This window comes from Centrocercus urophasianus, unplaced genomic scaffold, assembly GCF_019232065.1.
Source record: "Centrocercus urophasianus isolate 14NV4802_14NV808 unplaced genomic scaffold, USGS_Curo_1.0 seq_15, whole genome shotgun sequence".
In the NCBI taxonomy this organism is placed as follows: domain Eukaryota; kingdom Metazoa; phylum Chordata; class Aves; order Galliformes; family Phasianidae; genus Centrocercus; species Centrocercus urophasianus.
Genome location: NW_024884697.1, coordinates 12,009,334 through 12,035,854, shown reverse-complemented (window position 1 = coordinate 12,035,854; position 26,521 = coordinate 12,009,334). Strand labels below are relative to the sequence as shown.

The following is a 26,521-nucleotide window of genomic DNA, read 5'->3' as shown; positions in this document are numbered from 1 at the left end:
CTTTAAAAGGTAATTGTAGCAAAGTGCTGATTGATGGGGCTTGTGAATACAGCTTTTTCTTATCTAAAAACCAGTTGTACTGTGGGAGCCACTTGCCTAGTGTTCATTAGAAAGAGTTAATATCCATTTTCTGGAAGATTGAAGAAGTTCCCCAGGCACAACCCATGGCCCATTGAGTTTGTCAGCTGCAGTAAACATCATGACTTCAATCAGTATTGTAGACTTTGTCTCTTAAAATCTGTCGCATAAGCTGTGGTAGCATTTGGCACATTCAAAATTTAATCTGCAGATGAGAATCGATTGTTTTGTATGCATCGACCTTCAGAAAAGTTTCTTACAGTGGCTGCTGCAATGATAGTATCTCCTAGGAAGATTATCATCTGTGAAGGCAGGTAGCTTGGTTCTACCTTGTTTATCTCCAGATGAACAAGGAATCTCTGAGGCACAGCCCGAGATCTTATCATCCAGAACTTAACAGGCAGCTCTGGCTCCCTGGCACATCTTTGGACACACAAGTTAAGCTTGTAGCAAAAGGTAATGGCCCTGCCTGTGTTGCAGATATTTTAAAATATAACTGTTATGTAAATAACCAATTTTTCAGTTCGATGGCTGAAGCAAGCAGTAGAAAAACCAGTTTGGTGCTGAATCAAAACAGATTTTTTACAGATTCTTTTGAAAAGTGATATCCCCGTTTCTTCCTATGGTATTGTTTTCTTTAAAGTTAATTCAGAATATTTCATGAGCTACTTTTTGAATTATTTAAATGCTTGAACAGACTTTTTATTTAGCTTTAAATGAACCCAATGTTACAAAAGCAGTACAATGGACCAATGGAGTCTGACTTTCAATTAGTAACATGTATCCTCCTTCTGTATGTCCTGAGTACAATCCAACTTCTTTGTCATGGCCTGTTAACAGTTCCATGGCAACACTGATTCCACTAACATCCATCTCTCGATGATAGCTGTCTTTCTTATGGACTCAGATCCTTCACCAGCACTTACAACTGCCCTTGGATTCCCAAAAGTCTCTATGCTCCCTTGCTTCCCAATGTCCCAGATGTCCCCTATGGCCTCTCTCCCTCAAATCCCTAGGTTTCATTACACATTCCCTACCTTTTTATGTATGCAAATACATACAGATACATATGTACATACATATGTACATACATATAGACACTTCCAACATTTTTCATATGTTCTCCCTAACTTGATTTAGCATAAGAGCCAATAATGAAACAGCAGGCAGTGCAGTATATTTGAAATGAGATTTGTGCTGACTCAGCCAGCCAAGTGCTATAAAGCGCTGAATCTCCTGGCTTTCCCTTAGTGGGATCACTCATTAATGCTCTCTCTTTTATCCAGCCATTGATCTTCAGAACACTTCTGGGAGTTGAATGTTTTTAAAATGTTAAGCTTTTGTCAAGTTTTGTTGAAATTGCATGATGGGTTTAAAAGTTATTAGGGAAGAGGATTACTAACCAGGTGGGAAGATGATTACTAACCAGGTGGGAAGATAAGCAACGTAATTCCATATGGAATTTTTTTCTGATGGAAAAATGTGCTTTAAGATATGAAAATGAAATGAGCTAGCATAAAAAAATCCAATTAAGGCAAAGCATTACATTCAACATCCATCCGTTATAAAGCTTTGTTTCTTGAAAACTGCATTTAACTAGCAGTTTGTTCAGAAAGAGTTCCATGCTGGGGTTCCTCTTGGTTTGAGATCCAGCTGGTATCCAGTGTGCTATAAGGAATCAATGAGATGCTGAATTAAAATCAGAATTCTGAATTTGTTAATTGTCTTCAGAATAAGATGTTTAAGAAGTCCTACTTCCCTGAGGACGGGAAAATATAATGATCAGAAATTTCATCCTTGCTACCAACTTTGAAAATACATGAATTAAACCCCAGAAACTGGACATACTGAATAGGCAACCACAAATTCTTCACTTTTCTTAGTTAAATGTGTGGTACAGTGGGCAAGCACACGTCCTGCTGCTGCGGTGCCTTGGCTGGTTTACCTGCCATTGTCTTTTTACAAGCAACAATAAAGGTGCCGTGATATAAGGATGAGAGGAGGACCAGCCTTTTACTGCTAGAAGAAATTTCTAAAGCACAAATTATTTCTTTAAACATGAATGCAAGTCAACTGTAATTGAATTACTCAGATGGGAGAGTAGACCATTGAAGGAGGACTGTTTTATCTTAAATATCTCATTATGTTCATTCGGAACTGGGCACTAAACTGTCACTAGAAAATGGCAGACAAAGTAAGATCATAATCCCTAGAGACTAAGTTTCTTGGAAACCTTAAAGAAAGAAGTGTCAAATATAGGTTAATTCACCTAATTCAATAGATTTCAGATGCTTAGATGGAATGGAAATGCAGAGACTGCTGTGCTTTCCAAGGCAGATACAAGCTATTGAAAGTTAACCTTTGGCTCTACTGCATAGCACTGCTGAAATGCATCAGTTGTCTCCTAATGTATTCACACTGCTCCAACCTTCATCACATGCCCAATCTACAAGGACAGTCTTGTCAGGAACAAGCACTTACTGTTCTTCAGAGGAGACCTCGAGGTGATTTTCTTTTTGGGTGTATGATATCCCACACTGACAACCCAATTTTCTGAGAGTTGAATGACATGTCTAGATGAATTCTGGGAGCTTATTAGCTATGTAAGGTGAGGAGTCTAAAGCATCCCAAACATATTTACCTTTGGATATGTAGATATGTTCTGTATTAACCTCTGAGTCCTTCTAGTGAGATTGTTTGTTAGTACAGGGTTAAGATCTATATTTTTCTGTTATTGGTATCTATCTCCTATCAGCTGAGCAGAACCCAATGCTTTTTTAACACATTTTAGACATCAGTCACTCTCTGAATTCAATTTTTGGTCATTTTTCATTAAATAAATGCATATAGAACACAAAACTGATGATTTAGAAATGAAAAGTATCAATGTTTCAAACTGTTGAACTGGCACGCTCACAAATTCGATGGCATGATACATTAACTAGACTCGACAAGTGATGAATTACTGCGTTCTTTTTCTGTTGTTTAAACAAGAATTGGTTGGTTCAGAGTGCTTTGATGTGAGAGATAGCTATAACAGCCCATGTATACTTATAGCGTGATAACATTCACCTCCTCTTCCCAAGCAGGTTAAGCATGACAATACTCTTACAATACTTCTACTGTTGGAGTTTTGATTGTAATACTAGATCTACACTAACAAAATATGCTAAAAAATCCCTTTCCTTCTTTTTTATTTTGTCTTCTAGAATGATGACATAATCTTTTTTCCCCCTGTAACGAGGGAGATATAAATTGAGAAAATACCTAGTCCTGTGATTATGAAAGTTGAAGGTCTGAAATAGAAGAGAAATAAAGAAATTTTTTAAGCAAAAGGGATACAAATGTGTGCTGTATGAAAGCAGGGGAAGAAAGAGAAACAAGGTTGAAGAGAGGCACGGAGGCACAGCCGGGGAAATCTGATGGCAAGTGAAAATGGAACAAAAGAGATTATTTATTATAAATGCCTATTATAAATGCCTTTATCTCTCTGCAACTTTTTGAAGAGAACTTCAATTTATGTCTGGAAATCACTATAGGTCTATTCAAACAGAGGCTGATTGCTGTAACCTCAATACTGTGCTGAGCTTTAAAGAATACTCTGAATTATTGCACAAATGTGTTACAGGTTTAGCACGTGCTGGACAGTGCTGGATTAACCTGCCTGGTTTTAGGTAAAGATTCAAAGTACAAGAAAAAGAATCTAAGTGGCATATAGTGTGTCATAGTGAGTATGGATGTCCAACCAGCAAGACCACTTTCCATGACTACATGAAGAGGGTGATACCTTGGTAATTTGTGATCATAAGGTCGGATCTGATACACAAATCTTTCTGAAATTTGACATCCCATCAGTTTATGCCAACATCTACAGTATCTAGCAGCTATGCAACATTTTTGTATCTAGATTGGTGTCTGAGTACAACTTCACCATATCTTACTTGTATGAGAACTGGTTGATTGATGAGCAGATGCAGTCCCAAATGCCAACTGCTCACTAGAGTATAAGTGACTGATCAGCGTGTGAACCTGCTGATCTTCTGGCATTATTGTAAACATACAACTTCTGATCATTTCACAGAGCTTTTTTACGGATTTATTTAAGATAAGCTTGTCAGCCCTCTTCAGGAAAATAGTTGGGCTGATAGTTATATTAAGAAGATTTATTGTACTTCATAACATGTCATCTTTGCCCATAATGGATAGGAATTAACATCTACAGAGCAGCAGGGAGAATACTTATAAAACTGAGGCAGAACATTAGAAGGTAGTTTTGCTCTTTTGATAGCTACTGCCTTGGCTTGGAAGTGCTGAGGCCACATGCCAGTGTATTCTCAGAGGATTTCAGCTATCATTTTAAATTCAACAATTAGATGCTGCAGGCTAGTTCCAAAAGGGCACAGAAATGCAGCCTTAATGCTGATACAATTTTTTATTTTCTCAAGGAAAGTTTCTCCTTAACCATTTAGCATTACTTCTTTCCATTTGCCAAATCCAGCACTTCCATCAAGGATACAAGGATAAAAGTACAACACTTTTACACCTTGCCAGCATGGCTTCTGTACTCAGTTTCTAATTAACTCTTTGATAATGTTTTCAACTCTCTCATGTTTGAGACACATTGACTGATTTCTAATACGCTTCCACTTTCTCTAGTAGACCAATATTTGTCTCTGTAGGATATTGATGTCAGAACTTTATTGCTTTATCACAGTTCTATTTCAAGGGGTCACCCAGTTGTTATTGTTGGAGTGTTATGACAGTTCTTCAAAGGAGACGTGGAACTATTTGATACATGTCAAACATTGAAACACCCGAAAAAATGTTGTTTGAAACTCTGTATTCAAGGATTAATTTAAGTGAGATTCATGAACATTTAAAATGTGTATGAGTTACTCTATGGATTCATTTTACTCCCACCATCTAAAATTCTTATTGATTTACCAGGATGAAGGAAATCACTGCATAATCACATCCAACATGCCCAGTGGAAAAGCTCTGAGATTTTGTTTCAATATTCTACTTAAGTATAAAAATAAAATGTAGTAAACATTTTGTTTAAAATGAGAACATTTTAGCTGTGCCAATCTAATTTGGATTCAGAATTTGCTTTCTTTGAAGTAACCATTAAACAATTGAACTATTCCATTCTGCACCGTTTCCAGATGCACTCATTTTAGCAGGCATTTACATAACACTACTATTTTTCTCAATACTTCTCCGATATATGATTTTCTTTCACATGTGATACTACGGTATAAATGTAAAAGCATGCAGCTAAATTATTGCACCTGTGTTCAGGAAGCAAAATATTATGTATTTTTACACTTCTTTGTTGGCAGCAATGCCAGCGGGTTTGCTCAGTGTTTCAAGATGTTTGTCTACCTAGTAGACAACGCAAGTGGGAATTCAGTGTCTTCAGCTGTACCAAACAGTAGGGACTACTCATGCTGTAAAGATTCACCTTTATAGACTGTCCATGTGGAGTGACAGCTTATGAAAGCCTTGGAAGTTTGAGGAAGGAAAACAAAGAAAGACAGAGGGATACACAGTGCTCTGACACTTACTTTAGACAGCAGGCTTATGTTGGGATGATTTTTTAACTGAATTCAGTATACATGTATGAAATAAAGAAGTCAGCACCTGGTCTCCTTTTCTTCATATCTTTTCCTTTTCTGGGAGGGGAGAAGTAAGGAAGGAGAGAAATTTACAACACCTAGTTTTTCTCCAAACTACTGGGAGCCAGTTCCAACGTCCATTTTATCTCTCTCATTTGCTATGATGAAGAGGATCAAAGAAGTCTTTATTTGTGTCAGCAAATGGCTCATTCTGAAGGCATGCCCTGATGCAGAATGATACACCATGGAGCAAGAAACATGGCCACACACTGACAGAGACCATTTGGAAAGTCAGTTTAACACGAGCTGGAGTGGTGCTGGCAGATAGAAGGGCTACCAAGCATCTTGGCTGCAGAAGAGGAAACTGAGCAAAGTAGAGGTGTAGTTTCTTTTCTGGGTATGGCAGAGTTAAAACCACTTCTGGGAGAGTATTCAGCTCTGATTCTGCAGTTTAAGCAATGCTGATAAGGGGGATTTGGACTATCCCACAGCTTTTGTGATATCAGAGAGTAGTTTAAGTGACCACGCTGAACTTTTCAGTCTCTATCAGGCAGAGTTATACAAAGAGTAGGAAGGTTTGGTTCCAGTGTGCAGGTAGTAGACATGAACAATTCATTCAACCTGGAGAGAGTTCACTGGGAATACGAGGGCAGGACTGAAGGAAATGGCACACACAGCACAGAGCAATGGTCTGTCTTGTGTCAAATGCTGCCACCTAAAAGGATGTAAGTACTTTGAGATGAATGACTGTGCAACTCATGCCAGCTCAGCTCATTATGATCCTGAAAATGATTAGATTTACAAAACTAAGGTGAAAGTGGTTTGTAAAATCAAACATGCAGTTGTACTGCAAATACATTTAGTCAAATAGGACTGCAAGGAAAACCCTGTTTTCAGTTTTATCATGTCTATAAAGCATCTTTCAAACTAATGCTCTTAAAGTAAGTGCATGAAAGTATTTCTGACAGCTGGAATGCTTACATATCAAATGCCTGAAAGACAATACTGAATAACATGGGCCGTGTGCAATGAAAAAAGTCATTTATATCATTTAAAAATATGAATTAAAAACCCCCTCTAGATACAAGAGGTATGAAAAACTGTGATTGACTCTCTCTGAATTATAATTTCACCTGTCATCGATTGCGTTCCCTTCTAACAAATGAAGTTAGCATACACTTAAATCAGTCTTGAGTGAAGTGCTACCTATGAATATAATGTTTCTGTTTCCTCTTCTACTGCTATTGACTGATATCGTACCAAGTAAAACTGTTCAGATATGGCAAAGTAGCAAAGATCTTGGCAGCCAAGAACCCCGTCTGTTAGCCCAGTCAAGCTTGCGTCTTGTGGATCATCCCAGAGCAAAGGAATTAAAATGCATGTCCCAGGGCAAGGCGTACAGGATCAGTGGGAATAATTGTCTGGAGCCCACCAAGCTTGGCATTCAGGAGATGAGGGATTTAACAGAAAGCTCATATCAACTCTGAAAGTGGCCCCGAAATAACATGAACAGTTTGAAATTTCTAGAAGAAAGCAATATGAAAATGACTGACTAGAGGAATACTACACTGCCAGCACCCAGCAGATCCAGTTTTGCTTGTTACTGTAATAAGCTGCCTTGATTGTTACCTGTGACAGAAACCTGAAAGAGACAGATATCTCAAATATCTCATTAGTAATCACATGCATTATTGAGTATAACTCTGGAAAACAAGGCTATTTGCCTTGCTTTCATTTGGAATTTTAGATAGCTCCTTATTCTGAAGATCCTGACATAATCCTTTGTTTCTCTTGACATTGTGATCACAAAGGGGGAGGTTACCTGAATTTATTTTCAGACAGCTTATTTGCAGATGAAAAATTATCCTAGCTTTATGCAACTACTGAATAAGAGTCAAAACAAATTCACAGTAAAATTATGATAATGCATCTAATGACTTTTTAAATACTGAGAAAGATTTCTAAGAAAATTGCTGGAACTTACTTAAATGGGGAACAATTTGAGATCAGTTCTACAGGCTTCCTCTATATGCTAGAACAAGACATTAGGACTGCTGTGAGCATATGGACAGCCCGGGAGGCTCTGTGAAGTGGCAGGCTGGACTGGACAGCAAAATATTCCCACAGATGACTTGTTCCTCATTAAGTCTCGATTACTGGCACAAACCTGCCTTCGTTATTTAGTCTACATTAACATATTGGCCAAAAACACTAATGCAAGAATAACTGAGTTACGAGCTTTCCAGTTCTCCGTTGTTATTCCTAAAAAGACAGTCCTCATCAGTAGGGAGGGAGCGTGGATGGTGGGGTATGATGATCTTTCTGTGTGATTAGCTCTAAAAAGAATGAAATGTGTGCCAGCTGCTTCCCTTTTATATATCTATGCATTTAAAAGTATCTCTGATTTTTGCCCAAACTTAAAAAAATATTTTCTAGTGCTACTACTAGGTTTGGCACAATTATTGCTATCTGGCTTGGTAAATACAGTCCTTCTAAAAAGCTTGTGACACAATGGGCTTTGTTTCAAGTTAACAACACAGGTCTCCAAATCTGTTAGGCTTTGTTTAAACTTGTCTAGGCCTGCCACAGTTCTGTTTCATCTTGTAACAGCGTTTCCTAATGAGGTAATCGTCCATTGGTACACACTATGCCATTGCACTCTGCAATGCTTTACTCCTTTGTGGTTTGCTGCCTTACAGAATTTTTAAGCTGAGCAAAGAACCCATACAATGCACTGAGGTCCCCCTTTACCTGTTGGTAAAGGACCAACAGTATACCATTTAAGAAGTGTTTCTGGCTAGCTTTTTGTGATCAAGATGCCTTGAAGTCCTGATACTTGGTCCCTCATATCATGAGCCCATTAAATGGAAAGAAAGATAATTTCTTTAACTGAGCTGTTGTATGAGATTCCTTTCAGAGTGTAACAGCATGTGGGATCCATCTTTCTGAGAGACAGTAAGTGCTATGTTCTTCCTTTGTTAATCAGTGGGGAACTAAGACTCTTTATTCATGGTCTCCAGCTTCTTTGGGTAAGTAATTAATGCATATGCTTAGGACTAATTTTCTTTCTCATTATAGAACATGGAGCTGTAAAGAAACAGTTAGATCAGCTGATATATCAATCAGCACCGCTGCAAAATTGACCTTTATTTAATAAGGCATTTTAATCAACTTTTGACTTTTAGTTTTGATTTTTCATTTAACTCTTTTTAAGAGTATCATCATTAAACACAATGGTAAAGTAGTTCCCTGAAATAATACTTTTTTGGGGCTTGGTTTCAGTACATATACTTTTAGTAATAACATCTTCGCTATTTAGCTTTCCTACTTCACTTTCTGTTGCTGAAACACAACATATATCATAAAAGTCATTCTCATTATCCCCATTTAGAAGACAGAGTAATGAAGAAATCAAATGATATATTCAAGCTTGGTGAAAGGACTAGAAATCACACCCTGCTATCCTGCTCCATGCTTTTCCCTTACTGCCACTCAACACAAGTATAAAAGTCTAAGTAGCTTCTCACATGCTCCTAAATGCAAAAGTAAATTAAAGACCTAGCAGTATTTTCTAAGTCCACAGTGAATCACCTTGACTTCTGGTCCCACCTCCCCAAATTTTCTCATCTCAGTTACTACTAAAATCTCCAAAATACTTCCATTTTCTGCCTGCATTGATTTGAAGTTCTCTCATGTTTCAAGTTCTCACATCTCCAGCTGTGCTCTCCAAGAAGTGTCCTACACAATATATTGTAGATTGCTGTGAAGGAGGGGTGTGAAAAATTCTCTGCCTGAAGCTGAAGGGGTTTTTTGTGTGTGATAGAACTCAATACATATTGGGCAAGAGAGTGCATGACATGAAGGCACTGCAAAGGAAAGTCCATTATTTGGATCCCATGACTGTTTATATAGTCCCTGAATGAAAGTTTATACCTTGGGCAGAGACCCAATGGCAATGCTATCAGGCTCTTCATCCAGGAGGTATGAAGTTCCCTCTGATGCTAATCACAATGTATATTTCATGTTTATATTTTCTCTATTTATGTAGTTGAAATCACAGATGAATACTTGCCATTACCTGAAGTTGGAAATTTTGGGTAAAAAGCTTCATTAAAAAGTATGTTTGTTTGGCAGCTATTTGCAGTCTTTAGTTGAAATCCACGTGGTACTACTTGCCTACCAAGAGTTTCTTCTAATTCACTGTGGCATGATAGGTTGTCAGCACATAAAGAAAACTGGAGCTAATTGCAGTGATGTTATGGTAGACAAGCCATTTGTTGTTTGAAGCTGAAGGAGAATTGTGAACTCTTCACAGCTGTGATAAGGATTTGTTCTTGGCTGACACAGCAGAGAATCATGTTTTGAAACAAGAAGTGAGAGCCAGGAATTCCCAGCCTGGAACCTATGGCTCTGGGCTTCAAAGACCCCAATTCTGCCTTTGAAAAGCAGGGTTCCTAAATATTTCTCCTTTGAGACAAGTCTATAAACCTTTTGACATAGCTGCAGCTGGCCCGAGGAAGGCTCCAGCTTCCTTTGGCCACCTGCAGCCTTGAGAGCACATGTGGTGGGCTGTCTACAACAACCCATCACACATCGCTCCCCAGTGACTTCATCTCACACTTCCATTCTCAAATAGAAATTCAAGTGTCCAAGTTGGTTCGGAGTTCAAAGTCACCTCAAGTGCTTTGAACACAGAGCCACGCTGAAGCGGCAAGAGGCTGAAGTGGACACCTGTGGATCACTCTTGAGCTTCAAAAAGGATGGATGGGAGGAGACAAGCAGACACTAAGATAAATGCCACTCAGGAAAACAGGGAACAGAAAACAGTGTAACAGATATGCTGTATTTTATATTTGAACAAAAACAATATGATAATTGAAATGAAAATGTACATATACTGACTTCTTGTGTATCAAGAGAAGTAGGGTGTACACAACTTTACAAAAAAAGGAGCTATAGGATTTTTTGTCAGATAGAAAACATGGATATAGGAGGGTATACCTAGTGTTCTGACTGGATTTGTAGTCTTTATTACTAGCAGAGGCTGTTGGCAACTCTTCTTTCATTGTAAATATAAGGGAAAACTAATATGGGTATCAAAATTCAGGTGTTTATTCACCTAGCTTTGAGCAAGTTAACTTGAATGTTTGGGAATGTATGCCAGGAGAACTACATGCACCTAAGCAGGGCTTTGCAATTTTGCAGCAGTTTGCACACATGCTATGACCTGAGCTTTTTTCCTTTCACAGAATGACTGCTGATGTGCACTCTGTCATACAGTACTTCAATGGGACATGCACACTGCTGGCCTCTTGTCACTCAGCTCCAGACAGCAGGTCTTCTGAAGACAGTTTTCTGTTGCAGCTGAAACCATGTAAGCAGAATATTCTTGTTTACAAAGATAATTCTCTTCCTCTCCAAGAATGCTATTTTTTTTTTTTTTTTTTTTGCTCTTAGAGAAAACTGCTTTGTCACCAACATGCCCCCTTCCTTCCCCTTAGCTTCTGTCTTTAAGCATGTGTATTCTGCAGTAACCTCAGCACAAGCAAATGTACAGAGCTAGGCTTCAACAACCTCTATCATGCACTGGCAGCACCAGAATGGAGAATAATGAGGGCACAGGTGTCAACAAACTGGTAAGTACTCTCCTGGACATTCTGCACCATGCCCAGCTCTCTACAGATTGGCTACTGGGAGCTGTTCGGTGCAGTTTGGATCTGTCTGTCTGAATTGCAATCACTGCAGGGTAGATGAATCCCTCAGATCTTCCATCTAGCTGCCTTGGTCCTTTTAGCTATGTCAGCCATGGGCTTGTAACTCTGGGAAATTTTTATTGCAAGTTGCTTATCTGTGACCATATGGGCAAAAAAGGTGAATCAGACATTAAGCATACACACCTTGTAAAGCTGTTCCATCCATCAGAAAAGGCACTGCTGTCCATGAAGTGCACCACCCACTTGGTCTGACTGATATTACTTAACTGGATAGTTTCTTCTGAATGTTCATTTATTTATCACACTTAATACAGACCAAATTACCACCTTCTACCATAAAAATAATTGCTTTGCACCTTCATTTTCTTTTGCAAACATTTTATTTCATCTCTTCACCCTTTGGGCAAAACTTCAATTTTATGTCATTAAGACATTAGAGTTGAAAATGTTACATTCTGTCATTACACAACACATTGAGGCTTACGCCTGATGCTGATCAGGTTGATGAAGCTTAAAGCTAAGATGAATCCTGACTATTTTTGTTATCACCCTGAATGCCATTAGCTTAATAACATCCAGGCCTTTAAGTCATTCGTTACATAAGGCATTGCAATTATTTCCTATAAATTAAAGTAAACCATGTAATACTGTTCTCACCTCTTCTTTTGCTAGTGGCATAAACCTAATGTGAAGGTCTTTTGGAAATATATTCTTTTCTTCAAAAAGCAATTTTTAAAATGAGGAAGGCACAGATTGTTGTGTAAAATTTGCATGATTAGGAAAATGCATTAGGTACAATGTAACTTGAAAAAAAGTCTGCTAAACTTGAGCTTCAGGCTTGAAATTGACATGGTAGTTTACTCTCCAACACCAGCAAATGAGAAATGAGAAGGCATTATTTTTATCATTTGGTGGAAAACTTTCTTGTATTGCAAAAATATAGCTGTTTTATCCGGTGAATAATTTTAGCAGTCACATTCCTAATTTATGAGCATTCATTAGCCTATGTAGATACACAGAACTGTAGTAATCAAAAGCATACAGCAGGTGGTAATTCAGCATGGTAAGTCTACAGAGAAGTACAGCTTGCTCTTTTTTTCATCTTTTTCTCACCTCTTTGCCATCCTGTTGCATATTGTATACTTCTAAATGTTTACTCATCACCAATGCTCAGAAGCAGCTGTGCTGCTGGGTGCTTGCTCCAACTCACAACCCCCAGCAGCTCTCATTAATGAGACTGCAGGAGCTGATCTGCAACAAGTCCCCAAGATACAACGTCTGCCTCATTAAGAAAAGAGCTGCCCAGCTGTCTGATCATTGCTTAATAATTCATTCTTCTTGAGGATTTTTCCACAAATGAAAACAGTTGTGATTCTTACACTTAATTTACAATCTCTTCCCCTCTGCTGAGCTACTGCGTAATACTGCTGTGCGTGGTGCAAAGCCCTGCAGCAGAGGAAGAGCTGAGAGGGCAAGTGGAGTTCCATGATACAGTCAGTGTTGGTTGCTGCCCATGTCCATTCTCCTGCAAAGCCACCAAGAAACCACAACTGTCTCTTAAGAGGAAACCGTGCTTATCATGGCTGTCCAGACCTGTGGTCAAAGGACATCAAGGACGAGGATTTCCTGGACTCTCAGCCAGTGGACAGCCCATCACCAGTGCTCACTGACAGTTCAGAGACATCTTTTTGCCCTTTGAGGACAGCAGCACAGTGGGGACTCCTCCTTGAGAAACGGATGCTTGTGATCCAGATGTGCTAACCCAGAAACAAGACTGCAAACAGACGGTGAGGAGGAAAGAAGAGATGGGCGTTCAGTGTTCATGACAATTTCTTGTGAGGACTTTTTCTTCCCATTATAAGAGTGGCTAGGGAGGCTGAGGGTTGAATTACTTATATCCACAATTTTATTTTTTTGTCTGTGTGGGAAGCACATTAGTGATATTTGCATATTTCAGTATTTTCATAACCTGACCACTTACAAGAGATGCATGAATACTTTGCATGTGGATTAAGTCTGGTGAGTATTTCTCCAGCCCTAATGGGGCAAGGGGGCACAGTTTATAATACGAATGGCAAAGCCCACAAACATGCATACTGTGTGCAAAGGGTACAGACAGGAGGTTGCTTGGTGCCAAATCAAGGGCAAGCATTGTAGCATTGTCCTTTTATCTTCTGTTAGCATCTTCATTGTGCTGTAAGTAATCAACATCCCCTCTATCCACGGACCACTGCCTGACCACCTGAGCCTGTAGAGACCACCAGAGGGAATTAAGTGTTTGTGCCTTCTTGTCTCAGTAGGTGCTTCCCTGGCACCCTGAAAAAGTACTGATCTCTGGCCAGGAAGGAAGCCACAGATACCAAGGAGAGTGCTGGCCCTGTCTCTCAGTGAAGGTGCCAGCCCTGCTGCCCCTAAAGGCCTGCCAGGAGCCAGCCCCTGCAAAGCACAGAGCCTGTGTCAGAGCAGTGCCTGCCCTGCCTCACCCCATGTGGGAGATGCTGTTTGGCAGAAGCTTTTTGTGAAGAGGGAGATGTCTTTTTTTAGAAGGCAGGTTGTCTTTTTTTCTTTTCATCTGAAGGACAGTTTAAAAAAGTGTTGGATATTAAGCTTGACTGTGAAGAACAAAATGGGGTGAACCCTTTTTGGTTGAGTTCTGGTTTGCATTGAACCTAATGCTTTGGTACATTTCTGTGCTTTTTCTGAGGAAAATGAGCTGCTGAATGATATTGTCTGACACGCTGAGGATCACATGTTCTGGCAGGAGCTTGTGCCAGCAGTGTGAGAGGTGACGAGTCTCCTGAAGCTGTGTTTTGCTCACAAGGTGCCAAAACAAATGAAGTTCTGTTCATTTGTTCAAGTTCAAAAACAAACAGTTTTTGGGTTCATGAGCTTTGTATGGCATAGACAAGTCGAACACAATGCTGGTGCTGAAGGCATTTGTGGCATAGCTGTCAATATCCTTCTTATAAATCTTTTAATCTTCAAATACAGTTGAATTTTACCCTTGAAGAAAAAGGCTACAAAGACAGTCTTTGAAACAAGTGCCCTCAGTACCTGTAGAGTAGATGTACATGGGCAATTGCAAGCAATATACACTTTCCCTAACCCACAACATTAGTAGGCTCTAACGAGGTCTGGAGCTGTATGTGAAGTTTAATCTTCAGGTCCATTTATCTTAGGGCTGAGTGTGCTGACTGTCTGCAAGTCAGCAGGCTGGGGCCAATGTGCTGGTGCTTTCAGATACGTGGATAATAGTCAAGAGTAGGACTGAGACCAGCTATTTTTGTACAACACAGGCTGCCAAACAGCTTTTGATTTCCAATTCAGTACTGAAGGGCTTCTAATATCTCTGCTATTATTTGAGCAACCGACAAAATTGCAAAGGTGGTAGATGAGTTGAATGCAGAATCCTGCCCTGCTGGGCCTAGGGGAAACCTGATTAAATTAATCGGGAATCAATTGAAAACAGAAGTACTTCTTTAGCAGTCAGTAGTGAGCTTTGGGAACTGGTGGCCATGTAGTGTTGTGGGAGCTGACAGTCTCAGCAGATTCAGGAGGGATTAGACAGATTCAAGGACAACAAGTCCATTAAAAGGAGAAGGCAGGGATGTGCCCTCTGTGGTGTCTGCCACATCAGATACACAGCTGTGGGTGCTGAGGTGTACGAGGGGATGAGACTGCAGAAATCAGCCCAGCTTGCTAACTGAAAGCAATACAATCAACAAGAACCAAGTTTCTTTTTCAGTCCTGGGTCTGATCCTTGCGGTAAACCCACTAGTGCCCTCCAGTACAAACAGTACTAGTTCACTGCAAATCTCCCGAGCCAAGCACTCCCTCCTCCCCGTCTGCCGTGCTAACGTATACAGTGTAATGCCATATTGCAGCCATTCATGTTACAATGCAGAATCCTAAGGGAGCCAAATGAACAAGTCTTGCATAGGATATAGAAAAAGATGGAGACTGTGGAATTTAAATGCTAACAAAACAATGTACAAGTGGGAAACGCAAATATGTCCAATCCACAGCTCATTAAGGATAAGTCACACATAATGCAGAAGTTATGGCAATTTCACACTTTCTTGGATTTTGGAGGCTGAAAAGTAAAACATCATCTGCCCCTTGCATTTCCTCTTTCCCAGAAAATTAGGAAGTAAGCCAGCATGCTAATTTTTATGTATAAAACAAAATAAAGCAGACAATTTTTTTAAAGCAGTTACTCTTGAGGCCACCCAACAGTAGTGTTTCTAAAGCAGTCCTACCTTTGTTTTCCAACTTGAGCTCCTCTGCTAGCAAGCTGTCTTGTCTGTTGCCAAGCACAAATGCCAGAAATGAGAGGATCAGGGCATCCAAGATTCCAATAATAGCCAGGATATAAGCCCAGCGGACTGAACAAGCCCCCAGCGTGTACTTGTCTGTCTTTTCACCACACATCCGTTTTACCTCATCTGAATCCCAGCCATCAGGAAAAATCATACAACCCAGGACGAGACAGGCAGCTTGGAGAAAAAAAAGAAAAGGAGAACAATGGGATAATGAGACCAAACTTCATTTTGATGAGAACCTCACAGTTATCATTAAAGCAACACACTTTTTCATCCTGAGCTTCAAAGCTAGCTTACTTAAAAACAAGTCACACAATTATATGCTGTGATTAAGTATTTAGTGTAAAGCCCTATGATATAACACCAACTCGTCGCCTTGCTTAAAAAAAACATTACATCCCAAATCCCTAGCCAAATTTTGTACCAGCACAATCACCTTTTTGCTGTGAGACTGATTTTTTTTTGCTATAAAAGGCTCACGCAAAACAAAAATGAAAATGATTCTTAAGCTGAATATTCAAAGAAAACACTGGATTACCACCAAATGGTCAGGCAAACAAGACAGAGAATAATAGAGTAGAAATCCTACCTCTCATTCCAGGCCATCTAAGACCTTGTAATACACGTAGGCTACAGTAAGGTTTTTATTTATATTTTACTTTTTTGGTAAGTTGGCAGTACCATTTTAACTGAAATATGTTTTATTCATAAGGTTTGCACTCCTCAAAAACACAAGTAATGACATTGTTCTGCAAGGAAAAATAAGCTGTCAACATTGCTGCCAACTTCTGAACTGGCTTACCTGAGGAATCAACACATGACATCTTGAACATGAAAAAGTGCTGATCCTTTTAACACCGAGAAAAAATATAAGAAGCTTCTGCCCTCGTGGAAAGCTGGCTGACATCAAATACCAGCCACTTTGGTAGGGTCAACTGAACCATGCAGGGGACGGGAGCAAAGGATGTGTGACCAGGTACTCTTTTTTCAGCCTGGGTGACCACTAAACAGCTGACCTTAATTTTTAAAACGCAGAAATTTGCTTTCATCCTTGGTTCCTGGGGGAACTGCCCTGCTGGGGGCCAAGGTGGCTGTTGCAGAGCAGACAAAATGGCATGATGGGCTTGTTTTATTCAGAAACAATGAGCTCCTGAAGCAGTGCTGCTATTGCCTGCTGGCCAGCAGCTGCTGGGACATCCCTTGCCTGGCTGGTGCCAAGGTTAGGGCTGGGCTAGCAGGGCCTCCTCTGCCCAGTCCCACTTTGGGCAACAGACCTCATGCACAGCCCCAGTGGGCTCTGGAGCATGTCACAGCCCCTGCCTCAGTGTTTTCTGAACATAAAACCCGGTTTCCTTCTAGCACAAGGGAGCCACATTTCCTAACAGTGTAATGCACTCGAATGGTGCACAAATACATCCCGCTTCCTTAGTATGGCTGATGAGATATGATGGGTCCTAAACCATCTTTTGTAAGTCTTATCGTTACACTGTTGTGCTGTGCGTCATTGTTGCATGCACACATATGTACACATTTGTTAACGTGGCACACACTTGCAGATACATAGGCTAATAGAAAATAGCACATTGTGTCTTTTGACCTTTTGAATAGTTGTTGAACCAGCCCCCATGTCTGAAAACCATAGATTACACAAGTGGGTTGTACAACGCATGGCTGCTGTGGTTTAGGGAACAAGAATAGGCAGTCATTTCACACACCTCTCACACCCTCAAAGCAAAAATACATCTGCACTGTATGGTGTGATGAAATACTGTAACAGAATCTCAGAGCGGCTGCGGCTGGCAGTGCCCTCTGTGTCCCTCTGCCCAACCGCTGCCCCAGCAGGGACAGCCAGAGCACGGTGCCCATGGCCACGGCCTGGTGGCTTCTGGAGATCTCCAAGGAGGAGATCCACAGCCATCAGAAAACTGTGCCAGTGCTCAGCCACCTGCAGAACTGCAAAAAAAGGCTGTTATAGCTACACAACTGCTGTAGAAAAAGTCTCAAAAGAACATCTGTAGAAAGCATCTGATGTAGGATAAAACCTGTGTATAGTACACTTATGAAAATATAGCACCTCATTATAATTTCAAGGACAATTAGGCATAGGAACAAGGACAATTAGGTAGGGACTGATTTACTCAGCATATGCAGGTTAGACAAATTGTAAGCTGCCTATTGCCTTGCATTAACTCATTAACACGATTTCATAAGACCTTCCAAAGCTTTCTGAGACAAACAGTGCAATAATTTTCTTTCTTAAGCTGGCTATGCATAATTCCAAAGAGATGATTTCTTGCAGTCAACACATAGGAATTACTTCCCATTGTGGGGAACTTCTTTGAAATGATTCATAAAATTTTCAGACTTCTGACATTCATAAAGAGGCCTGCATTTACCCGCGTAACTGCAGAAAAATATTTACTATGGAGCAGCAACAATTTTTATTAATTGTCTTCAGAATGCAAAGCAGCTCGGTGCTCAGTTAATGACAGATAGATCATGGGATTTTTTCTGTTAATCATGTTAGAATGATTAAGAATTACTGACATCTCTTTTTTTTGTAATTACATGCCACATCAGACATACATTCTTAGCACTTCCTAAAAGTAATTCAACTTTGTTCATTTCCACTTACACAATTAAAAATATGGGCCCCAATCTCAGGAAGTCAGTATGCAGCCTCCCAGCTCAGTTCCTTAGGTTTCCAACAACTCATCTTTCCTCACTGCAGTTCCTGTGCATGTTGATATACTCTCTAAATTTCCTGTATTCATTCTGTTGGTTGAAGTTGGTTTTCTCTTGGCAATAAGAAATGTAGGTGAACAGTGTTTGGACTGGATCCCTTTGCATGAAGGGAGACATCAATGAGAGGATATTATTTTCTTCTTTGCCTATACAGTTTAGGTGCTTATACTAGGTGACTGCTTGGTCTGTACTTGAGATGCAGGAGTCATACCTCACATAGAGAGGTTAACCTCAAGTCTTCACTTGCTGAGGGAACATTTTGCACTGAATCCCTTAAGAATATGGACTTGCTCAATAATATGAAGCAGGTAATAATTCATCTATCAGCTACAAGAGCAAAAAGACAGGTATGAAATCCACCTACAGATCTACTTTGTATTGCAAGACATTTTTTTTCATTTTAATCCTTCAAAGGAGGATTAGAAGATTTTCTCTAGAAGGAAATTACTTTCAGCTTTATAAAAATTTGAGAAATGAAAACCATTTGATGTTGCAATTGCAGTTACACTGCTATGAGATGATTTTATAACACAAACACAGGTCCCATATCTTACTTTGTCTGAAATTCCACTGATCCAATGACAACACGACCAAAATAGAAATGTGAAAAAGGCAAAAGGATGCACTACTGCAGTTCTAACTGTTCCCCACTTCAAATACATTCAGAAACTTTCAGATTTGGAAAGCTTGCCTACTGAATGAAAAGACTTAAATCATTGACTCTTACAGGCTTTTTGATTCAAATAAGGAAAAAATTAAATCTGTATTTGTTGAAGATGGACGTCTGTGTGCAAGGTGGATGCATTCCAGCAGCACCTCCTTCCCCATCCTGTTGACAGACCTCTGTAGTGGCTCTGCAGCTAATCAGGGCTTGGATGAGAAGCAGCAGGGAGAAACTGATAACAGACTGATTAGTGTCACTGGCACTGTTGAGAACTATTTGGGCAATTGTAAAACTTACAAGAATAATATCCACCTTGTTTTCACTTGAGAAAGCTATTTGCAGGACTAGTACCTTTGTAGCAATGGCCCCAGACCTCCCCCAGTCCTTTCTCTAATTCTCTTACAAGGTGTGTACTAACAAATTGTTTCACCTGTGTATTGAAGGCTGGTGAAACTTTTCAATTAAAAAAAAAAAAAAAGCTAAATACTATGCAAGCGTGCCTGATGAACATTTATTACTCTTGGTAACAGCTTTTTTCCCATGTGAACCCCTAACATGGGTTTTCCTTTACAGGTCTGAGTGACAAGTGAAAGCATTCATATTAAGTGGGAGAGTCCAGAATTTTACCTCCTGGGATGTAATGATGCAGATATGACATTTTCAGAGATTGGAAACAGACCCTGAACTGTTTCTGGCAATGGCATACTTGTGACTCTGACCAAGCTAATATTATCACAGCCTGTGCTCTGTGTATGAGCTCAAATGGCAATTAGCAAGCAAGCAGTTCATGATCCTGTTGTTGTGCCAAAGACGGTGACAGATTAATATTATATTATTGCATGGAATGAGGTTCTATTTATAAAAAAGCTGACTGTTACACAGGAAATCAGTGCTAAGAGATTCCTGCTGGCACACTCCTCTCTCATATTCATTCTTTTCCTGACAACAGACCCAATTTGCTTGTATGTAGAGTATGAAGATGACAGATTTCCTGATAAAAGCATAAAGCAAGCCCTGGTATTGGAATTACACTAGCCAACCTAAACATTTTATTTCTATACCCACATATGAAAGAGCCTCCATGCTTCCAAAAACTGAAAATTTTTTCTTTTCAAATTTTTTTCTAAATGATATTTACAAACATAATTGCTCATCAAACTTCAATAAATTGAATAAATTGTTTCCCAGTCATGCTGGTTTGATGGAATGTAATGAAAGGTGAGGACGCCAGTGAAGAACATTTATTGGGACTGTGGACATTCTTCAGAGAGGTGCCATCTGGATCCCCATGGAGATGACATGGACTGTTAATTGGTGCCATGAGCAGACTGGAAGTTCTTCCTCTGGCAGCAGGGCAGTTTGGTGGTTCTTATATGGGGCTGCTAACCTCATGGTCACTGTTCAGAATGACACAGTCAGTAAGCAACTGACATGAAATTCAGGATAAGGTCAATGTTTTCAGAGAGTTCAACAGTAAAAGCGTTTGCTCTTCTCTGCCCTAGGTTTTCATGTTAGAGAAGGAAGCTGCTCCAGAATATCGACATAATTTAAATGACATGGACAAAAGGAGACCTTCCTAAAGGGGTCCAAGGATGGTCCCCTGGGTGAAGGAGCAAAGATTTGAGTATATAGAATAAAAATTGAGAATATTTTAATATTCCTTCAGAAACCACATGTATAAAGGAGACTTTAATTCCAGGAGACCAGACTAATTCTAATCTGAAGTAAGATGCTATTATGGCATAAACTGAAGCTTCAGCACTAACAGCTTTAGTCCACTGATTCTTTTATTTTGTTTCATCTTATTTGCTAATATAGAAAAGCTTGAACAGCTCCACAGGATTGAGATTATTTACAGACAGTATCAAAGGGAAGAAGAGGATTCTATATTTGTATGGTAATATAAAAGACTCATCACTTTACGGCCACTTGACTTAGGACAATAATTTTGATGCCAAATCTGATCAGAAGATCAAGAGATATGAATTCTTTCTGCTGATTTTAATACTCAGAAGAATGAAATAAAAAAACACCACTGTATATTCAGTGACTGAACAGCAAAGAGAAACAAAATGATATTATGGAAAACAGCAGTGAAATAGGTGCCACAGACAGGGAGGGAGGACTTGCCATGACCTGGCTGAGTTGACAGATAGCTGAAAGATATTTTTATGCTTGCTTCTTACTCTTGTATAACAAAATGGAAGAATTTGATCAAGTACTGCAAGATGAGAAGCTGGATAACTGAAATATGTTTGAGCAACAGCCATCCCCAAAGACAGGCACTAAAGAGTGAGAGTTGATCAGAAAGGTGGAAATAATTGGAAAGGTCATATCAGATGTGAGGAATGTGTTAAGCAGTGAATATGTAAAAAGGAACAGCAAAGACAGTGCAATCTCCTTCAATTAAGATCACTTGGAAGATGAACAGTAAGAGAAATTTTACTCTATCAAGGAGGGCTGTTTTAGACCTCAAGTGTTAGATTCATGTATGGATAGAGATTTCTTTGATATTACAAACAGAAGTTCAAAAACGGGCTGTGTAATCATGGGATTCTAAATTTTGATCATTAGGTATGATAATTAAGCTTTGAGATTAATGCACATCTATGAATAATTTAGTTAATATAACAGCTATCTTAGGTTGAACATAAAGATAATGTACCTGAGGTTTTATGTCTGTATGGCAGTTGACTCAGAAGTTGTATCCTACTGACTCCGTATGAAGAACCACAATTCTGGTCTTCCAATCACATTTACATGGAACAGGCATTTATAGTATGCTTTCCAGAACATATATGGAAGCTGGAGCTATTAACAGATACAGGGCTAATCATCATGTGGGCAAAAATTCCCTAGAAATGTCACAATGAATTGCTAACAGCTATAGCACAGGTAGATGACTAACTGGTGACAAATAGATATAATGAAATTATAGAATATAAATGATAAAAATACTCCTTTACAGTGCAGCAGGTGTGGGAGGTATTATAGATAGGAGGGCATGTGCCAAAAGTTACGCTTATGCCTTGTTGCCTCTGATGGTGTTCAACAGCCCTAAGATCTAGTAATTGTTTTTTTCTGATTTGTTGTTGTTAGATCACAGCCATCTGTGCAGTTTTAGATTGGCATTACCTGTAAGATTTACTATTAAAAGTGTTTATTTTGAATAGTGTCATGGTGGAGTGTCACAGCCTTCTAATATAATGTTAACTTCACTCTGTAAAACTTGGTCTTTAGCCAAACCATATCAAACCAGACCATACTGAATTGTGTTCACTTTAATTAATGAATGAACTCAATGTAAATATGTGTGGGCTGCAGCAGACAGACGGGAGAATAAGTGGTATTTAGAATGGCATAGGCTAGACATAGCTTGATATTTACACAACTAATATTCCTTCATTTATTCACAAGTTGCTCATTGAAATAGTGAAGCTATTTTAAACTTGGTTTTGGTACCACTACCATCTGTCTCTGATGTTGTGGGCCAACAAAATAAAATAGAAAGCATTACTTTTGGAGCAGCCCTGGTAACTTGCCAGAAGTAAGCTATGCTAAATATTTTAAGAGAAGTTGAAACACCATAAAATAGTCTTAAATTAAATTGTCACAGCCAAAAGTAAAAGTGAAGCAGAAATGGACAGAGGCTGGGAGTAGGAATTAATCTTTTACCTCATTTTTAATGAAGAGAAAGACAACAGGAAGGCAATACTCTGACAGCTGATGGACATGAGCATTCAGAAATGGAAACTCCTGCCTCCAAGTCCATAGCAAAACTAAGCTGATAACAAAGTGCTCAAACTGAAGGAACAGATCATCAAATCCCATGTATTGTTGCATAGAAATGCCATGCAGTGCTGGTGCACTGAAGGACTTTATGATTACACTGCACAAACATCAGAGAATGGATTCCAGAGAGGGGGAAGAGCTGTTTAACTGGAAGGGCAGTCTTGGCACCTGAACAAATGGATATAAAGCGTCCAGGAATACATTAAGGCTGTAAAGTAGAAGGCAGTTTTCAATAGTCAGGGGAGAGGTTTTGGCATACACTCTCTGTAGCTATAGTCAGGCCAAGAAGTTTTAAGTTGTCCAAGATGATGCTTTCAAATAGTCATTAAAAATGGAGTTAGATCAGTATATTAACAAAAAAATTAGTGTTTCTCTGTGAGGCTAAACTCAGCTACCTTGGACCTGTATGATAACTGCAAGAACATCATGGTCTACATGCCTCAGTCTTATGCCAGGTATTTTCAGTTACCAGAAATCTGGGTTCTGGTGGTGCAGACAGCACCTGCACTGAAGGCAAGCTCCAGGTTTGAGTGCAATGGCCATTTTGCTGCAAAGCTTGAGATTTATTTTCCTTGACAGTAAGTTGAGCAAAACTCTCTGCATGGATAAATCTTGTCCTGTATTGCAGTTAGCAAAGACTTTTGCTGCCTTTTTTCCCTCCTGCATGAATCCAGCTCTGCACAACTAGCGAGTTCACAACCAGCAAGTTTCCCTCATGCTGTTACTCATGCAACCCTCAACTTCAGGAGTTCCTTGTCTTTCACACAGAACACACAGCAGCATATTAGTAATGCATTAAGGAATCAGCCCACACAGACTGCTGCTCCTGAGAAACATCTGGTATGACATCCTGCTTGTGTTCCCAGTTTCACTTACATGACCACTTAAGGGGATTTGATGGTCATGACTGGAAAACAGGTTAAGTCACCCATCCGCCTCAAGGAACAATGAGGTCGATGGCCAACAGCTGAGTGAGCAACTTCAAAGCAACTGCTAAGAGTCCCACCAATTGTTGTGCAGCCTCCACTTTCCTGGCTCTCATGCAGTGAAGGAAACATGAACAATGGAAACACTTGTGAGAGGAAATGAAATAAAAGGAAAGAAAGGAGAAAAAACTTTTCTGAGATGCGCTGAGCCTCTTGCACCTGCTCTTGGTTAATGGCCAGCCGGAGAAAGCTCTCCAGTGGAAGCTGGTCAAGAGATTCAAGGAGTTGGTTATTGGTGGTTGAGATAAATAGCCTCTGGCAAGGATCCTCTGCAGTAAGCTGAGATGTGAGCCCATGGGCACTGCTGCTTTCTTTGCCAAAAGCACACCTACGATTCCCAGAATATAATGCATCATGACAGGGAAGTGTGATCTAATGCTGAAATGAAAAGAAAAATGTTTTAAATCTACCATTTATGAGCATCCAAACTGTCTGTGGGCACAGCTGTCACATTTCCTTTGCCTTTACTTTGGGCTGGGTGCTCCCTGTGTACAGAGTGAAGTTTCTGAGGAAGTAAATAGAAGGCAAGTGAAAAAATGTGATGTACAAGAGCAAAGAAAAAAGAAATAACTGAGTGCTATAGGGGAGAAAAGGGAAGGTTTTCCCTCTTTTCTTTTGTAAAATGCTGAAGTTTTGCTAGAAGTCACCAGCAGCTGGCCATATGCCATACTTTTCTTGTCAAGCAGGAGCTGCACTCATTCTTTCTGAGATGCTGGCTCATCCTCCAAATATTAACACCTACTCAGTGTACACTCATTTTGATGAGGCCGAAGGATCCCTGTAGTGTGTTCTACCAGAGTGGAGATCTGCCCAGCAGGACTCTAGTCACTCTTTATGGAAGGTTCAGCTCGAAACCGTTCTAATTCCTCTCTTAAGATCAGCAGCCTTCCCAAAGCCAGTCTGCACCTGCTCCCTGTTTCCTTAGGGGATGCGGACCCACACCTGCAACTCAGTATTGTGTGGTTTTCAGAAAAAATGGGACACAGTACTGAAGCAAATTCGTGCTGCAGGTAATGCAAGGCTGAAGGCCTTCAGCAAAGTAACTTGGTATGTGAAGACAGATCCATCTGAAGAGAGAGAAGTGGAAGTGGCAGAAGGCAGCCTTGTTCTTGAGATTTGAATGTTAAGGTTTAACTAAAGCCATTACAATCTGATTGCCAAAGCAGTGCTAGCCGATACTGCAAATGGACTGGCACAGATGCAAGACAAACTCTAACAGATGATGAAGGCATCGACTTTGTTTAGTGCCTTCCACTGTCCCTGAGGCACATGTATACGTCTTTATGACTGCACAGCTTGTCATGTGCTATTCTTCACTTATCTCTGCTACAGCTCTGCCTGATCTCCTAACAGCTTTGCTCGGGAGAGAAGAGAAATGGACAATAGGCCCTGAGACCACTCAGCTGCACTGCTTCTTCATTAAAGCTGACATTTGGCAATGACACCTTCATGCCTTTCAAGAGCTGACATTTCAGTGAAGCCAGCAGCAGCAGAGGTCTCAGGGCAGCAATGTCTGTCCTGCTGAGTACATGAGCTCTAGGTAGTGGGAGAGAGCCCTGGAGGAGCCATGTTTTCCTCTCTTGCCTTTTTCCTAGTAAAGCAAGAGTGTCCTTTTACCTTTCAGGGCCAAGCCTATGACATTGCTGAACCTCCCAAATTGCTTTTGAAAAGCCAGAGCTGAGTAAATTTAACATATCTGAAAAATGTCTGAATTTACGGTGTGAATATTTTACTATGAGGTCTGCTCTGAAAGTAATGCCTCCTCTTTTATTATGTTGACCCACAATGTCAGAAGCAGATGTTGGTGGCGGCACTAGAGGTTGAACCTTCCAACCAGTATTCCATTACATTTTGTTGCCATGCAACAGATGGCAGCAGAATGGTAGTCTGAAAAATGGTGTCTGATATAAAAGGGTGCATGAAGCCCCTGAAATGTGTCACTGAATTTCTTCATGTGGAAAAAATTGCAGTGATGTGCACTGCCTTTTGGAATAGGAAAAGGGTGATCCTTCTGGATTTGCTGGAACTTGGACAAAACATCCCCTCTGATCTCTGTGTTGTGACACTGACTAAGCTGAAGGCTTAAACTTCCAGAGTCAGGCCAGAAAAGAAGACTACCTTTCTCTTGCAACACGATAAAACCAGGCCTGATATCAGTTTGAAGACTGTGGAGCACATTGAAAATCTTGGCTGGATAGTCCTACCACACCCACAGTACAGTTGGGATTTGGTGCCTTCTGACTTCCATCTCCTTATGCTGACGAAAGATGGACTGTGTGGGCAGCATTCTCCTAGCAGCAACAACATCACAGCTGTGAAACAGTGGGTCATCTCCACTGGTGCAGATTTTACAAGTGTTGCATGCATACTTCTGTTCACTGCTGACAAAAATGCATAGCTAATGGTGGCCACTGTGTTGAAAAGCAATGTTTTGTAGCTAAAAATTTGTCTATCCATGCTATTATACTCTATCTATTGCGTGGAAATAAATAGGAGACATTATATTCATAGAAATCTGTAACTGCAGCTTTCCTTGCCTGGTACTCTGGTAATCTAGATTTCTCTATCAGCTCTTAAGTGCAAGGTTTAATTATGGAACTTT

At 40.0% G+C, this 26,521-nt stretch overlaps 1 protein-coding gene across 2 annotated transcripts in view; it reads right to left on the bottom strand.

Annotated features, from left to right (window-relative positions):
- The window catches only part of LHFPL3 (LHFPL tetraspan subfamily member 3), a 236,452-nt gene that overhangs the window by 61,534 nt on the left and 148,397 nt on the right, over nucleotides 1-26,521 (bottom strand). For both annotated transcript variants that reach the window (XM_042816365.1, XM_042816364.1), the window contains exon 2: nucleotides 15,670-15,906. In XM_042816365.1, coding sequence (XP_042672299.1) covers nucleotides 15,670-15,906 — 237 coding nt within the window. The remainder of the gene's footprint in view (nucleotides 1-15,669; nucleotides 15,907-26,521) is intronic.